Raw genomic sequence first — 16,053 nt, 5'->3', positions numbered from 1 at the left:
GTGTGCCTAGCTTGACTTATAAAGGAGGAAAGGAAGGCTCAGGGGATAGATGACCCATGCAAAGTCCCACAGCTGGTCAGTGGCAGAGTGAGGACTGGGACTATCGAACTGCACGCTCATGCTCTCAATGCCACCACGGGCTCTTCTTTTTTTTTTTTTTTTAATTTTTTTAATTAACATAATGTATTATTTGTTTCAGGGGTATAGGTCTGTGATTCATCAGTCTTACACAATTCACAGCGCTCACCATAGCACATACCCTCCCCAGTGTCCATCACCCAGCCACCCCATCCCTCCCACCCCCTCCCCTCCAGCAACCCTCAGTTTGTTTCCTAAAATTGAGTCTCTTATGGTTTGTCTCCCTCTCTGGTTTCGTCTTGTTTCATTTTCCCCTCCCTTCCCCTATGATCCTCTGTCTTCTTTCTCAAATTCCTTATATCAGTGAGATGATATGATAATAGTCTTTCTCTGACTTATTTCGCTTAGCATAATACCCTCTAGTTCTATCCACATTGTTGCAAATGGCAAGATTTCATTTTTTGATGGCTGCATAATGTTCTCATTGTGTATATATATTATATATATATATATATATAATATATATATGTATGTATGTATATATATGTATATACACCACATTTTCTTTATCCATTCATCTGTCGATGGACATCTAGGCTCTTTCCACAGTTTGGCTATTGTGGACATTGCTGCTATAAATGTTGGGGTGCATGTGCCCCTTCAGATCACTAAATTTGTATCTTTGGGGTAAATACCCAGTAGTGCAATTGCTGGGTCGCAGGGTAGCTCTATTTTCAACTTGAGGAACCTCTATACTGTTTTCCAGACACCACGGGCTGTTCTTTAAAAAGAACTGTTTGAATGAAAGTAACTAATGATGCTGGGTGATGGTTACGTGGAGGTTTATCATATCCTTCCTTCTCTGGAAAAGAAAGTAACACTTTAAGACTTAGTGATACAGGAAATGCATAAACATATATATATTTTTTAAAGTTATATGGGGTGCAAAATGTGAAAACTCAATCATCCTCATACCTACCTGTCTAATCCCTAGAGGATAATACAGGTGACAGTCTGGAGTGTATGTTTCCTTTTATATGTATTTTTATATATGTCCATATGCACATATTTTCACATATGTATTGTGCACACATACAAGTGTTTCTTCAGACTCCATTAAGGAATTACTGGGTCAAACAGTACATGTATTTACAAATTCTCGAGGCTCCATGAATTTTCGCTCACCAATCTTGTGCTGTATGATTTGGGATGAGGCCAGAAATCCTTTTTGGAAACAGGTGGGATATAAATAATAAATTAATACTTTGTAAAAACAACCCTCAGCCAGGGAGAGTGGTGACTTGGGTACTAGGGAAATATACCAGCTCTCAGTCCCAGACCACAAGGCATGCCTGCAGCCCCAGCCTGACCTGCTGATTTGATGCATGCCACCGTTAGGAGGCACTAGGAAGGAGGACTGAATTTCCCAGTCTTTGCAGAAAAAAGCCCTCTAATGTCTTGCTTACCTTGGCTGCACCAGCTCCAGGCCCCACCTGCCTGGCCTGATTTGAGGCAGACTGCCTGGCTACCCTTGGGGCTGCCCTGGAAAACAGCTCCTGTCACACCTCTTACAGAGAGGAAAACAACCAGCTGAAGGAGAGGGACTTGCAGAGCCTGGGGTTGGGATGAAGGGAAGGCCATCCTTTTCATGCTGGTCTTTACCTGTCTAGCCCAGAGAAACCTTGGGGTTACTATTTAATGCGGTAGATCTCTGTTGTCCTCGTTCCCCCAAACACAGTGTTAGTTTATGTACTTTCCGAAAAATTTTTAAAAGAGCCTTTTGATAAGCCTTAGGAAGATTTGGTGAAGAGAAGCAGAGGCAGATTGGAGTTTATAGCCCTTATTTTTCCTACTCTTTCCATATATATAAATACATATACCATATTATTATATATACGTATTATTTCTGTGTGTGTTTTCTAAAGACAGCCTTTTCCTTTTAATCACAATTCATAGGTGGTGACCTGAGAGTACAGGCCCTAACTCCCTTATATGACAGTTTTTGTTTAACTTTCTTTTGAGCAGAAAAAAGTGATCAAATGTGAAGTTGCTTTTAAATGTTAAGAGAAGAGAAGGCTACTTTGGCTTTGTATTTTCTTCCAGACAGAGCCTAAGATATATATATATTTTTTAATATACAAGCAACCCGTGATCACATGCCTGCTGTGATAAAACAGTGCATAAGCAGCTCTCGTGTCTTTCCAATACTCTCCTCAGAGGGAACCACGGTTAACACTTCAGTGCATTTCCAGACCTCTTTGCAGTTACAAATACAAATCAATATATTCACATCCTTTTTATTTTATTTTATTTATTTATTTTTTAAGATTTTATTTATTTGAGAGAGAGAATGAGATAAGAGAGAGAGATCATGGGGGTCAGAGGGAGAAGCAGACTCCCCGCTGAGCAGGGAGCCCGATGCGGGACTTGATCCCGGGACTCCAGGATCATGGCCTGAGCCGAAGGCAGTCGCTTAACCAACTGAGCCACCCAGGCGCCCCACATTCTTTTTATTTTAAAATGAATGGTATTCTGTGGCTTGCTCCCCCCCCCAGCTTAATATATCTTTAAGCTCCCTCTATACTGGTACATATAGATGGATTTCATTCTTTTTAACAGCTGCATAACATGAATGGGTGCAACTGTAATTTATTGTAATTTTTCAGTGTTACAAATGGTCCTGTGGTAAACATCTTTGTGCTAAAGGATCTGGAGTTGCAGGTAAGGGGGGTAATACATTTGTTATAATCCCTAGAAAGAAAAGCGGGGATCCAGGTAACTAGTCCTGGTGTTCTGAGAACGAAGGTTTAGTGAGTAAGTGATTGTGGGAAATGGCTGCATGCTGAGCCTCCCTCCTGGTGATTCACAATTAAGTAGCATATTAAAAGTTCTGGAAATTCTTCAGTAACCACTCACTGCTGAGTGGTTTAAAAAGAGTTGTTTGCGAAGGGAAGGACCTTAATTCTTTGTACACATCTATTAAATTTTTCCTGAACTGGGCACCTGGGTGGCTCAGTCAGTTAAGCGTCTGCCTTAGGCTCAGGTCATGATCCCAGGGTCCTGTGATTGTGTCCCGCATTAGGCGCCTGCTCAGCAGAGAGTCTGCTTCTCCCTGTACCCCTCCCTCTGCTTGTGATCTCTCTCTCTCTCAAATAAGTAAAATCTTTAAAAATAAATAAATAAATAAAATTTTCCTGAACAGTTTTGTAAATGCCACCCAGTTGTAATCTCTCAAAGATAGGGCAGCATTTAGATAGGAACTTGGCCACATACTGTTCAAATAGGCTGGGCAGCTGGGGTGGAGTCAGGTTTGGATTTTGTCCAGGAACCAGGCTAGGCCTGTCAGCTCCTCCCAAGCCCCTTACATAAGGTGAAGAGGGACCCAGGAAGGCCTGGCATAAACCAAGTCTTGAGGCTGATTGTGGGGAGAGGGGTGGGGTTTCACTCTGGTCTAAGTCTGGCTGAGAGGTGATATCAGACCCAGCAGACACAGTACAACAGTGGGACCCAGGCCTCTAACACAGAAGATTGTTGACCCAGAATCCCTAGAGAAGGAGCCACTTGGGGTGTGAGGGGACAGCCTTAACCCACCCTCCACCCACCCGCCCAACCCCTTGGCCCACCTCCTCCACTTAGTGAAATCATGATTAACTGCCCCGGTTCTATGCAGATGTTACCTCTGTGAAGCCTCTTCCGATTCGGCCAGACCACTCCTGTGTGTGCTGGTAGCACCATTGCTGTGCCTCTGTTAGAGCAGTTGGCAGTCTGGCTCATCTTCTAGTTCATTCATACTGGGCTGGTCAAGAGGAAGGGCCACACAATGAATTATGTACTTCACAGTCTTCCCCAACAAAGGGGGAGCTCCTTTATTATGGGGCATGCCTTCACTCATTCCGTCATTATTGAGCACCGTGTCAGGCATTAGCTCTGCTGCCAGAATACAGTAGTGAATAAGGTGGACCTAATCCCTGTCTTGGTTCATATTCTTACATTTCCTGTAATCTAGCCCGATGTCTAGTTCAAAGCTTGGCACAGTAGGGTTTAGAAATGGTAATCTAATTGGGAAAGCTGCTTTTGCATAGCGAGCACTTGTTTTAACTTCTGTGCTACAGATTAGAAAACATTTCCTCAAGATGCCTTGCTTAGTTTATATGACAGAAAGTCATTTGTGTGAAATATTCTAAAGACATTTGGAGTGACCTTGGGAGCCTGATGGAGTCTGGGTGGGTGGCACCCCCGGCCACCCCTAGCGCTCACACCTGGCTGGGACCGAGCTGGCAGAGCACGCGGCTGGCCGCTGCCCGTAGGCCCCGCCTCCCGCCCCGCCCCGCCCCCAGGCACCACCCCGGACCCCGCCCCCGCTCTCCATAGTTACGGCGCTGTGGAGGCGGCGGCCATCTTGGCGGCGGAGCGATGAGCGGGTCCAACCCGAAGGCTGCGGCCGCTGGGTCGGCGGCTGGGCCTGGGGGGCTGGTGGCCGGCAAGGAAGAGAAGAAGAAGGCGGGCGGCGGCGTGCTGAACCGACTCAAGGCGCGGCGGCAGGCGCCCCACCACGCGGCAGAGGATGGCATCGGGGCGGCGGTCACGGAGCAGGAGCTGCTGGCTCTGGACACCATCCGGCCCGAGCACGTCCTGCGCCTCAGCCGGGTCACCGAGAGTGAGTGCCGGCCCGACTGCGCCCCTGCCCTCGCCCCGGGCCCTGGGCCCCTTATCGCCTTCAGCGGAGCCGGCCGCTCGCCGCCTGACCGGCCCGGGGGTCCACCCAGGCCCCTCGGCCGGCCAGGCCGCGTCGCCCGCCGCTGTGCCGGGCCGGCTCTGCGCTCCCCACCCTCAGCCAGACCTGGTTGGGAAGGGGTTCTCCTTGAGCTTGACCGCGCTCCCCTGTGTCCGGCCGCGCCAGGCTCCTGGGCGGCCCCAGCTGGAACTCCAGGCTGGGTCGTTCTCCTCCTCAGCTGGATCCGTTTGGGTAGGGAGCCCCTTTAGCTTAACCGGAACCTCCTGACCCTGGTTAAATAGGACCGCTGCCCCCTCGTCCTGGAAGACCCACGGGTATCAGTGAAGTTCCTGCTCAGCCAGGCTCCCTCAACCTGCCCCCTCCCAGCCTCTGCAGTCTCTGCCCGCCCAGACCCCTACCTGCTTTCTCTGCCTTTCCGTCCACTCCGTCCCCTGACAGCCCCCTCTCCGGCCTGCCTCGGCCCCCTTACTCCTTTGGTCCCAAGCCTTACCCCTTTTGTGTGCAGGAGGGCCCTTCCTTCCTCAAACATATTGCCGTGGCGTTTTATGCAAATTTAAAACTGCCACTTTGGAAGATATGTTAATAAAGTTTCAGTTTATGTACACAGTCTAAAATGTGAATCTCGCTTTTGACACCTGTTCTAGTGAATTAAGAATGTGTCAGTGTTTAAGAAATGCATTTCTTGTGTAAAATGCAACCATCCTACAAGGTTTCATTGATAATAAGGAAGGGTGGGAAGAAATACATTGCCCACCCCCTGTCTTGGTTCTTCTCCCTTTTTATATTCTTTTCCAAGCCAAGCCCTGACTTGCCACCCTTTCTCTTGCTGCTATTTTCCCCTCTCCCAGGTTAGACCCTGCTTGCCCTGCCCATCCTGCGGCCCTCCAGACTTCTAACCCTGCGACACCAGCACTCCCTCCGTGGATCTAAGGCTGCCACAGCGTTACCTGCTGAATTGCTTTAGCTGTCAGCCTGGGGCTGCTCAGGTGTACCTCAGGTAGCTGGTGGCAGCTCCAGTAATTTGGGGGCGGGAGTTTAGACAGTGGGCCTTGGTCCAGCCTGTATGAAAAGGAATTCCCATCTCCTGATAGGTTTAACTTGACTCTTGATATTTCGATGTCCCCCCTTTCCATTGGGTTGGGCCTGTCCTTTGCGTGCCTGAGTATATCTATAGAAGGTCTTGCTATTCAGTTTATTGAAACATTGTGAAAACGCTGCTTCTGTTCTATCCCCGTTTTCATTTGGGGCTCTGAAGGTCCAGAAGTGCGCATCACCTGAGCTTTCTAGCCTCCTGCTTTCTCCTGATACCAAGGGTGAATCAGGCCATTCTAATGCCTGGCCCTTAGCGGCATTCTCAGTGGGCACTCAGGTCATGTGTAGGAGCTTGGGATTGGTGCTCTTGCTCAAACTCACCCCAGTAGCCTACTGGAGAAAGCCACAGGTCAGAGCGTGGTGACCTCTGGATTTTGTTCAAGTCTGTTCCGTTCAGCAAGTTATTTATTGAATACCCTTGAAAGGTGCAGAAGCCATCTCAGTCTTTTTAGGATTTACAAAGTAATCAGCGGGTCTCAAGTTTGCCATATTACTGGAGAGACAGCTTGTAAAACATGGAACAACTAACACAAGCAGACAGTGTAAGAAAAAGTGCTCAAATGAGTTGTGGAGAAGAAGATGCTATCAGGAGTCACATCGTAGAAAGAAATCAGGGAAGTTTCCTATGATCAGTACCATATTGACCAGCTGCTCAGGTTGTCACGGGCTCCACTTCACTTTGGCCCAGTGCCCTCCCAGCAGATCTGCCCTGTCACCTGTGTAGGTATGGTCCACCGCCTGATTTTGTACAGTCCACAAGCTAAGAATGGTTTTTACATTTTTAAATAGTTGAGGGAAAAAAAATGTCGGCACACATGGTTATATGCAATTCATATTTCAGTGTCTGTAAATAGTTTTATTGGACTACAGACATGCTCATTTATATGCAGGTTGTCTGCGACTGCTTTTTGCCACAGAGACAGAGTTGAGTAGTTGTGACAGAGACAGTGTGGCCCCAGAGTCTAAATTATTTATGATGTGGCCCTTTACAGAAAACATTTGCTGATCTCTGCTGTGCGATACCCATGGCCGGCAAACAGGCACTATATTGGCCATTAGATCAGCATAAATGTTTTATTTTATTTATTTATTTGTTATTTTTAAAGTATTCTTTTAAAAAAATTTTTTTAAAGACTTTATTTATTTGACAGAGAGAGACATAGCGAGAGAGGGAACACAAGCAGGGGGAGTAGGAGAGGGAGAAGCAGGCTTCCCCGCGGGGAAGGGAGCCCGACGTAGGGCTCGATCCCAGGACCCTGGGATCACGACCTGAGCCGAAGGCAGACGCTTAACGACTGAGCCACCCAGGCGCCCCAGCATAAATGTTTTAAAATGGATTTGTAAAAAAATTCTGTTGTGACATCAAGTTAATAGATCATGGAAGCTTTGTAGGCCATTTTGGGGGTGTTTCTAAAGCAAGCCCCTGATACTATCCCTGTTTCTAAAAGTGTTAATCTTTCATCCCATCCAAATCCATGGTCTTGTTTTCTTTCTTCAATCCCCTTATTCTTCTCACACAACTTTTGCTTGTAACATAAGAGGAAGTTTTTGGTGTATTTTAAGTGAATTGTGTAAGAAGAAAAACCCTGAGTTTGCTTCAAAACTTGACAAAGAAAGAAATGGTAGTTTTGGAGGATTACTAAACAGCATTTGTCTTTCTCTCTCTCTCTTATTTTCAGATTATTTATGTAAACCCGAAGATAACATCTACAGTATTGATTTCACTCGTTTCAAAATTCGAGACTTGGAGACAGGGACAGTGCTCTTTGAGATTGCCAAACCCTGTGTTTCAGGTAGGCCTCAGTATTGTCGCAGCCACTTGAGAAGGTCTCCGAGGCTCCCGTTTGTGTGAGCCGTTGCATCCTGTGGCTTGTACTCCAGCATGTCCGTGCAGTGCCTCCTCCTGAAACCTGGCCTGCCTGGCGTACTGGTCGGAAGCTGTGCTGAGAGGCTGGTGTTTGTTGAGTGTCTACCCTCTGCTGATTGTACATGTGTTTCTGTTTGCAGAAATGTTATTCCCATTTTACAGATAAGGAAACTGAGACCCAGAATTTCCAGGTACTTTCCTAAGGTTCTGTGCTCGTTCATCTTACCATGTTGCCTCCACTTAGGATAGGAAGCCTTGGAATTAAAGTAGAATGAGGAAAGCTCCCCTGAGCCTTGTGTCCTGGGAACACTGGAAGGGGTGATGCTGAGGGTCCCGGTCTGGGCTCCCCTGTCTTCTCCCTCGCTTTCCTTTAAACAGTGCCTCCTATTTCCCTGTAAGTCCTAGTTTGGATTTTAATCTTCATCATTTTCTGGATGAACAGAAAGCCCAGACCTATGAACTACTTGGGATTCCTTAAATTAGCTTTGAATAGATACTTCCCGTGCTTGTGATGCAGCCCCAGGGTGACTCATTCCTGGCCAGGGGACCACATGTCAGTCTTGGAGCTCATCACCGGAGACGGAGCGCCCTCTGGCATTAGTTTTTAGAACACCAGTGCGATGTCTGCAGAGTATTCACTGAAGTCTGTATTAATAATTCTTTTTGCAAAGCTCTTCTCATCTGATTCGCTGCTCAGAAGAGCCTGTAAATTTGGTAAGGCAGGTATTAGTATCCCAGGTAGGTCGAAAGGCTTTCCTGAGAAGGTCTCAGCTCAGGTTCGTTGTACAGCCAAGGCTGGAGCCCTAGTCTTCTCACCCCATCCGGCATCCTTTGTGCTCTCATAATCTAGGGCTGACCAAGGCACCTAACGGCTCCAGCCTGTGGGTGCTTAGCTGGTGTTGGGAGGATCAGGGCCAGCCAGCTTCCTGGGTCTGTGGCATTCACATCCCTAAGTGACCCCGTCCCAGTACTTCAGATGTTTTGCGGACCCCAGGGCTGCTTCAGATATGTGGATTTGGATTAGGCTGGGCCCATAGTAGTCATTTCAGTACAAAATTGAACTATCTCAAGAAGGTCAGCTGCAGATCCTGTAAAAATACCTTGATTTTCAACTTCTCCAGTCTTTACCTTTAAGGATCTTGATTCACTTAGAATATGCTCCCACTGAATCAGTACCTTCCTGCTGCTCTTGTTCTGATGAATTTGAATTCCTGAGAAGATTTGGTCTGATTCTCTCTGAATCACATTGTTGGAGCGAGGACTCTCCAGTGGCTGGCTCTGAACCCCTGCTCAGTCTGGTTGCCCATATGCTCTTGGGGTTGTCATTGGCAGAGATGTCTGGGGCTAAAAAAGACATCAGTTGCACCCATATTCAGCCTATACCTGGAGAAAATATTTTTGCTGGACACTGGATGGCTACTAGTGGGAACTACCTTGTTTTTCACATTAGAGTGGTTCTTTGATTCATTTTACAGAACTTCCACTTTCTGGGTTCAGGAATGGACTAGACTGGCTCTCATTCAGGTCCCACACGTTGGTCCATTGCCCATCTATCTGCCTCACTGTTTCCCAGTTGGTCAGTGTTGGACCTGGCGTGGCCTGGAATAGGCATTACGGTACCCCAAGACTGTAGGCCAGTATCTTCCATTTAAATAACAAGGTTATTTCTAGGGGTTATCTTTGCTGCCTATCAGAAATTTTTGCATTCTTTGAACTGGCCTTTTGACTCGTTTCAACCTTTGTAGTCTCATTCTTCTGGTTGGTGGCTAGGACTGCAACCTCGTCACCAGCAGACATGTCTGTATGCTCTCGACCATGCCAGGGGCCTAGCACCTGGCTTATATTTCAGGCCGGCTCTCTTAGGATATGGCCCAAGCCCTTAAACTACATAAAAGGTAAATAGCTTAGTGTTTGAGAACAAGCTTTGAGTCCCTGGGTTCAAATCCTTTCTTCCCCCATTTACTATTTGGGGGACTTTGGACATGTGACTTAATGTCTCTGAGCTTCTGCGTCCTGATCTGTAACATGGAGATGGTGATGACACCCCCCAGGGTTACTCTGAGGATTCTGGGGAGTGATCAGCACAAGGCCTGGTATGTAGCAAATGTGCAGTCGACATTGACCATCCTGCTGTGGGTGTTAGTACCATTCACCGGTTGTGCTGTTGGGACCGGTGGTGCCAAGACAGTGCACTCGAGATGCTGTGTGCTCACTCTTTCAGACCAAGAGGAGGAGGACGACGACGAAGGTGGGGACGTGGATATCAGTGCAGGACGTTTTGTCCGCTATCAGTTCACACCAGCCTTTCTCCGCCTCCGGACAGTCGGCGCAACGTGAGTACCAGTATTTCTGGAGGGGAGAACACTCTTTGTCCACAAAGAATGTTCTTGGTTGGGTTCTGGATTGACTTTAGAGGAGGGAGGAGGCCAAGTAGGGCTCACAGAGGTTTATTTTGCAGAGTGGAGTTCACAGTGGGAGACAAACCTGTGTCAAACTTCCGGATGATCGAGCGGCACTATTTCCGGGAACGCTTGCTGAAGAACTTTGACTTCGATTTCGGCTTCTGCATCCCCAGCAGTAGAAACACTTGTGAACATATCTATGAGTTTCCCCAGCTTTCTGAGGATGTCAGTATGTATCCCCTGACTTCTGTACCATTCTAGATTCTTAGGGCTAGAAGGAACAAACCCTGGAGTCCATCTGGTCCAACGCCCTCATCTGGCAGAGGAGGGAGGTGGTGACATGATGCCTTTGTAGGCATTTGACCTCAGGCTTCTCATTTCCTAGTGCTCCTCTCTAGGGTTCCAAACTCTGCCTGTCTGGGAGCATCGAAGGTTTTAGTAATTCAGGCCGTCTGCTTTAGGTGCCTGCTGCGGGAAAGGGGGTGACTGAAGGAGAGGCGGGGAGGCCCATGATGATCCCTGGGCCTAGGATTAGCTGGAGTGCCTCTCTGAGCCGCTTTGGTTTTCCACTATGTTCTGGTCATTGGCTCCTGCCTGACACTCCTTAGTCAGAGGGAGAAGTGACGCTGGGGACCAACTAGAATTAGAAGTCTTTCTCATCCTCTGCTGTCAGACTAGATCCACAGGAAAAAGGGAATTGTTACAGAGTTTGGAGCAGCAGGGGTGGCCGGATGGAAGCCATGTCTTAGGAAGAGTAATCCTATAGTTCTGAGGAGGAAGAACTCAGGAGGCCCCAGAGGGAGAAGCCGAGGCAGGGGAAGACGTGGACTGATCGAGAGAAAGAACAGGATTTATCAGTTCCTGGGACTCTGGTGGTGCTCTCTTGGGTTAGCATTCCCTGTTGGTAACCAGGGAAAATGGCTCCAGAACAATGAGAATGTGAGCGGGATCCTGTGAATAGTGAATAGTCGGGGGAGTTTGGCTGAGTTGTAGGGAAGGACCTACATACACTGGTTTTCTCAGAATCCCAGGTCCTTAAAACTGTTAAGATTCCAAAAACCAGAATATTCTCCACTCACATTGACAGTGCTGTTTCCAGGTAAAATGAGGATTGCTGATGTGGGGCAGGCTGTTGAGGACGGCCTCTGATCCCGCTCCCCAAGCTGGGCCAGAATAGGTAGATACTTGCAGGAAAGGATTATGTATAGTATTTCAAGTTTTTACCCAAGGCAATAGAACTTTTCTTCTTGAAACCAAATAAGCTGAAGGAGTGTGGAGGTCAATATTCTGGATATAAACCAAATAACTACGGCCCAAGTGGGTTCAAAGGACTTGAAACAATTCGTTTCATCTTTTGAGAACTGTGGTAAACAAGCGCATTTCCTCCAGAGGAGCCAAAATAGCATGTGATCATTAACTCAAAACCGATCAGAGGCTGTGACTGTTAATTATCTTGACTGTCTAGTATGGCTAAAGAGGTCTGGGCAGTTGCCTGAGCAAACAGAAGATTTAAATCTGGATCCCAAGACAAGCAGATCTTTTGCTGGATCATTTGCGACCTAATACCCCGAGCCATGCCTGTGAAAGCCTCCTCGCCCTTTGTCCCCCTGCACTCATGCATTCCTAGGCTTCCTTTGGTTGTCAGGGATGCCCATGGGGAGTGGGCACAGTGAGGCACAGCTTTTGGAATTTGGGCCAGAGTGTCTAGAGATGGGGAACAGACCAGAAGTACTGAATAAATAGTCTTCAGTGGTCCATGTTGGCAAAAGGGTAATCCTGTTTCCCTGGGGTTCTGATTAAGGGCTGGAGATGCCCAAGTAGTGCCATGTCAGAGTTGATTACATCCTTATGTTGAAGTGGGTATTGTGTTTAATTTGGGGGCCTCTGGTTCTCTCCAGCTCTCCAAGCCTACCCCCGTCTGTTCTGACCTCATTATTCTGGCAGAGTACACTCACACGTTCTGGAGGGCTGGCTTATGAATTACAGAGGGGATACTACGTTTTTTCCCACCTAGCCCAGGGGGCAGACTCACACATATGTCTTTCCTGTTTCCCTTTCTCTGACTTGCAGTTCGTCTGATGATTGAAAATCCCTATGAGACCCGTTCTGACAGTTTCTACTTTGTTGACAACAAGCTGATAATGCACAACAAGGCTGACTATGCCTATAATGGAGGCCAGTGACTGCTGCAGGAGTGGACGGGGAGGTGCTTTGCTGTGGCCCAAGGTCCTGGCACATGGAGGTGGTTGAACCTGCTGTTCGTCCACACACATCTGGAGCCTCATCCCGGGAAGCCAAGGCTGGCGTGGTAGTTTCCTGTGCTCAAGAGAGGTGCCAAGCAGTGCTGTGTTTTCTTCCCCAGTATTTTTTCTTCCCTTTTCCCTGCCCCGTAGGTCGCAGAGGTACTAGAGTAAAGTAAAGGATTAGGGTCAGGTTCCTGGAGTCCAGAGAAAAAAAGAAAGTCTATTTTCCTCTTGTCCTAGCTGCCTGCTGGTTGTGCTGATGAGCCTGGGTCTCTGCAGGCACAGCTGCGTCGGGGTGAGGAGGCTCTGGCCGGCCGGCTTGCAGCAGCTTCTCCGTAGCTTCCTGGGCACGGTGAGAAGCTGACAGCTAGGCCTCTTCTAGGCGATTCCTCCTCTTGCTTACAGTGTTGCTGTTGGCATAGTGTGACCTCAGTTTGTGTGTAGTTCTAAAGCAACTGGAAAGAAAGGGGGTGGTGGAAGGGTGCCAAGAGTGGGGGTGCAGGGGGCCGCTAGGGCTGTCAGACTGAAAGGTCCATGTTGTGGCGAGGCCTGCTTCTCTGTCTGACTTCCAGGATCTTCCACCAGCCCTCCTGGGGACACACCCAAGGTTTCAGCCTGGCAGTGCCTTCCTGTTGCCATTTTGGAGGAAAGATGAGCTTGCTCTGCTTGTCCTCGCTCCTAACTTTTGAGTATCTCCTGAAATAGACTGTCAGTTTTGTGCTTTTGGAACAGTAGGATCTCTTGAGGCCACAGCAGGCCTTGTATTTTGTGTTGGTTTTTTTTTTCCCCCCCTTAGTCTTCTTTTGGGGAGGTTTTATAAGACTACCGTGGTGTTCCCAGCATATATGGTGTGTGGTTAGACTTCTGATAGTATTAAACAGGTGCCTGGGGCTAATCTGGCTCATGTTGGGGCCTGGGATAGTTACCGACCAGCAGCTACTTAAAGGAGGGATTTGATTTTCTCTACACAGGAGAGCCTGCAGGATTGGCTTATGATGTGGATTTGCCTCTGAAACTCTTTGTAGATTTCTTCTTTAGGAGGATTTTCCTGTCTGCCTTTCTCCTGAAATAATTTCTGGAACCATCCTGGCAGGTCAGACCTCAGTAATGCATATTCCGATCCTTCATACTGCTAGTTGGAATGTTTTTGGGTGTTCGGAAAAGATGAATGAAGTCGGCCGAGTTGGCTCTCAAAAGGTGTTCTCAGAAAACCTTCCCTGCACATCCTTGTGGGCTACTTTTGTCCTCAGGCCCTTCCTGGATAGCCTCAGCTCCTCCTGGTTGTCTGACTGGGGTGGCTGACCCTCTGATAAGATTGTTGCTGTGGCCAGGGTTTAGCACTGATAGGAAGGTAGCAGGAGGAAGGGCCTGGGCATGAGGGAATAGTCACTGTAAAGCATCATAGTAGCTGGAGAGCAGTCTCCCAAGATGCTTGGGACAAAGGCCACATGGGGCCCAGGATAGAAGGGCCAGCACTTTGCCACAGAAGTCTCCTGTGCATTCGCTAACCAGTGTTGCTCCCTCTTTGGATTCTAGAGTGTGAGTGGCCTTGAACCTTGGCCCAGTGCTCTGTGCCAGGCCAGAGTCTGGGCTGTGCCAGATGCTGGCAGCTTTCTCACTGAGAAAACCCTTACTCCTGTGTGCTGGCACTGGATCCAACCACTGAGGGAGGGAAGAGACCAGGCACCCTGCACATGGGTTACTCATCACCAGACCGGGTGAATCTCAGAACTGGAGTCGACCACAAATCCAGGTGCCTTATGTGTGGCTCTGTCCCACGTGCTGCTGGGAAAAGCTGCATCGCCCTCCTTCCCTCCTCATCTGTGGACAGACATCAGTACTGCCTCCTTGCCTGGTTTCTCCTCGTGACTTCTCTAGCATATTCGTGTGTACATACTGAGCTTCAGAATCACCCCTTCTCTATGGGACAGTAGCCTAATCGGGAGATTTTCTACTATTTGTTATTTAATTATTATCTAGGATGTGGTTTCTGGAGCTGTCCAGAGCTCTGCTCAATAGAGTGTCTTGGAAATGTGTCCCAGGGCAGACCACGTCGTGTGGACTAGTAGGCTGTCTCTTCTCTGCAGTGTTAGCCTTTGCTGGGGGAGGGGCGGGGGGCTAGGCGTGCTGGCTTGAGTCATGCTTTGTCCTCCTCCCCATTAGCTTGCCTTAGTCTCACCGGACCATCTGGAGGCCGTGTGCTCCGTCTGTGCCCAGGAGCACAGGGGTATACCATCTGCTCCCGACGGTCTGTCTGGTGTTCTGTACCTGGGAGTCTGGATTCTTGTGTCTCACTACTCAGGAAATCTGGAGAAGCATCACCACTCTGGGGGGTGAACCAGAGTGAGTTTGGAATTCACGCTTTTGTACCTGACCTGGGGAAAGAATTGGAAGTCCTCCTTTCTCTGAAAGTAGCTGAAGCCGTCAAAAGTTGAATCGGGAGGCCATGTTAGTAAGGAATCGGGGCTGGTGATAGCAGTTGTCTTGGGGGTGCTGCTGGGGGAGGGGAAAAGTGACCTGCACGGGGACACCTTGCCTCCTGTTCAGGGCTGGCATCTGGGCGGCAGCTCCTGGAGGGACTCATGCCAGCAGCCTGGCAGGCCCACCTGGCGCCACGGGGGCCAGATGCCTGCACCTCTTCCTCTGCCATCCTGCTCCTATCCCTCTGCCTTGGAATCTCCAGGAAGAGCATCTCTCTTTTCCTGTGGAGCCTTTGGGCTATGATGCCCTTCTTGCTTCTCCAAAGAAGATCCCTGTTGATTTCATTTTGTTCTAAAGAGCAAACAGAAGAAATAACCAATAAAAGTAGTTGTGGGCTAAAGTAGGCCGCCCTGTCCTTATGTGTTTGCTCAGTGATCCTTTGCGGAGAAGGCAGTTTTCAGGGGCCTGCAGAACTCCCGGAAGACACGTCCAGCCATTGGGCCATCTGATTCTCCGGCAGGGGCAGTGATTTAGGGAAGGTGGGGCTCACCGTAGACTGGTGATTCTTGAAATGGCAGTGACGGGTAATCGTCGACCTATTTTTCCAGTTGAAGTGGAATTCATTTCTGGGATGGATTTAATAGGTTGTGTGTAATGGACAAGTTGGGGGAGTCTTGCCTTAGTGTGTCCTGCCACCCCCAGTAGGCTCCCAGGGTACTCTTTTTTTTTTTTTCCCCTCTGTCAAGTCACTTTCTTTTGGTGGCTCTTGTCACCACGATGGCAGTGAGATTTGAGGACTGGAGACAGTGTCCCCAGAACCACAGCATAGATTCCTTGCCAGGGCCCGAGGATTCCTGATGCAGAGGTGCTGCTGTACCTGCTGTAAGCGCCTGATCGTCGACTCATTTCCTCACATTCCATGTTATAGAACATCTTCGCCACAAAAAGGGTCTGGTGGAGGCGGATTTACCCCTTGTTTTACAAAGGATCATGTAAAGTCATTGAAGTTGTGAAAGTCTATTTTTTCCCTGTAAATCTATTTTTCACAGAATATAAGAAACATCAATGACCTGATCTGTCCTTCCTCGTCTTTCCCCTTCACCTAAGATCCTCATTCCAGTTTGTATTGTCTTTGTGTCCAAAGTAAACTAGGTGACTTATTTGTACAAAATGTTATTTTGCCACAAGAGACAGTAATAAAAGATTTTCACAGTA

At 48.3% G+C, this 16,053-nt stretch overlaps 1 protein-coding gene and 1 long non-coding RNA gene across 2 annotated transcripts; one reads left to right on the top strand and one right to left on the bottom strand.

Annotated features, from left to right (window-relative positions):
- Positions 1–637: 637 nt before the first annotated feature.
- On the bottom strand, positions 638–4,384 carry LOC148162323 (uncharacterized). The gene is made up of 3 exons (XR_015766927.1): positions 3,756–4,384; positions 1,058–1,302; positions 638–940 (listed from the first exon to the last, which is right to left on the bottom strand). It is a non-coding gene; the product is annotated as an uncharacterized LOC148162323 (long non-coding RNA).
- Positions 4,385–4,465: 81 nt separating this feature from the next.
- Positions 4,466–16,053, top strand: UNC119B (unc-119 lipid binding chaperone B). Its single transcript, XM_028116638.2, has 5 exons — positions 4,466–4,735; positions 7,585–7,698; positions 9,994–10,105; positions 10,231–10,403; positions 12,245–16,053. The coding sequence occupies exons 1-5, from the start codon at positions 4,492–4,494 to the stop codon at positions 12,355–12,357; spliced, it is 756 nt and encodes a 251-aa protein (XP_027972439.1). The 5' UTR covers positions 4,466–4,491; the 3' UTR covers positions 12,358–16,053.

This window comes from Eumetopias jubatus, unplaced genomic scaffold, assembly GCF_037043125.1.
Source record: "Eumetopias jubatus isolate StellerSeaLion01/CBP00866 unplaced genomic scaffold, mEumJub1_p1.0 scaffold_16, whole genome shotgun sequence".
NCBI classification, from domain to species: Eukaryota; Metazoa; Chordata; class Mammalia; order Carnivora; family Otariidae; genus Eumetopias; species Eumetopias jubatus.
The sequence above is the reverse complement of the archived record's forward strand: the minus strand, read 5'-3'. Positions and strand labels throughout refer to the sequence as shown.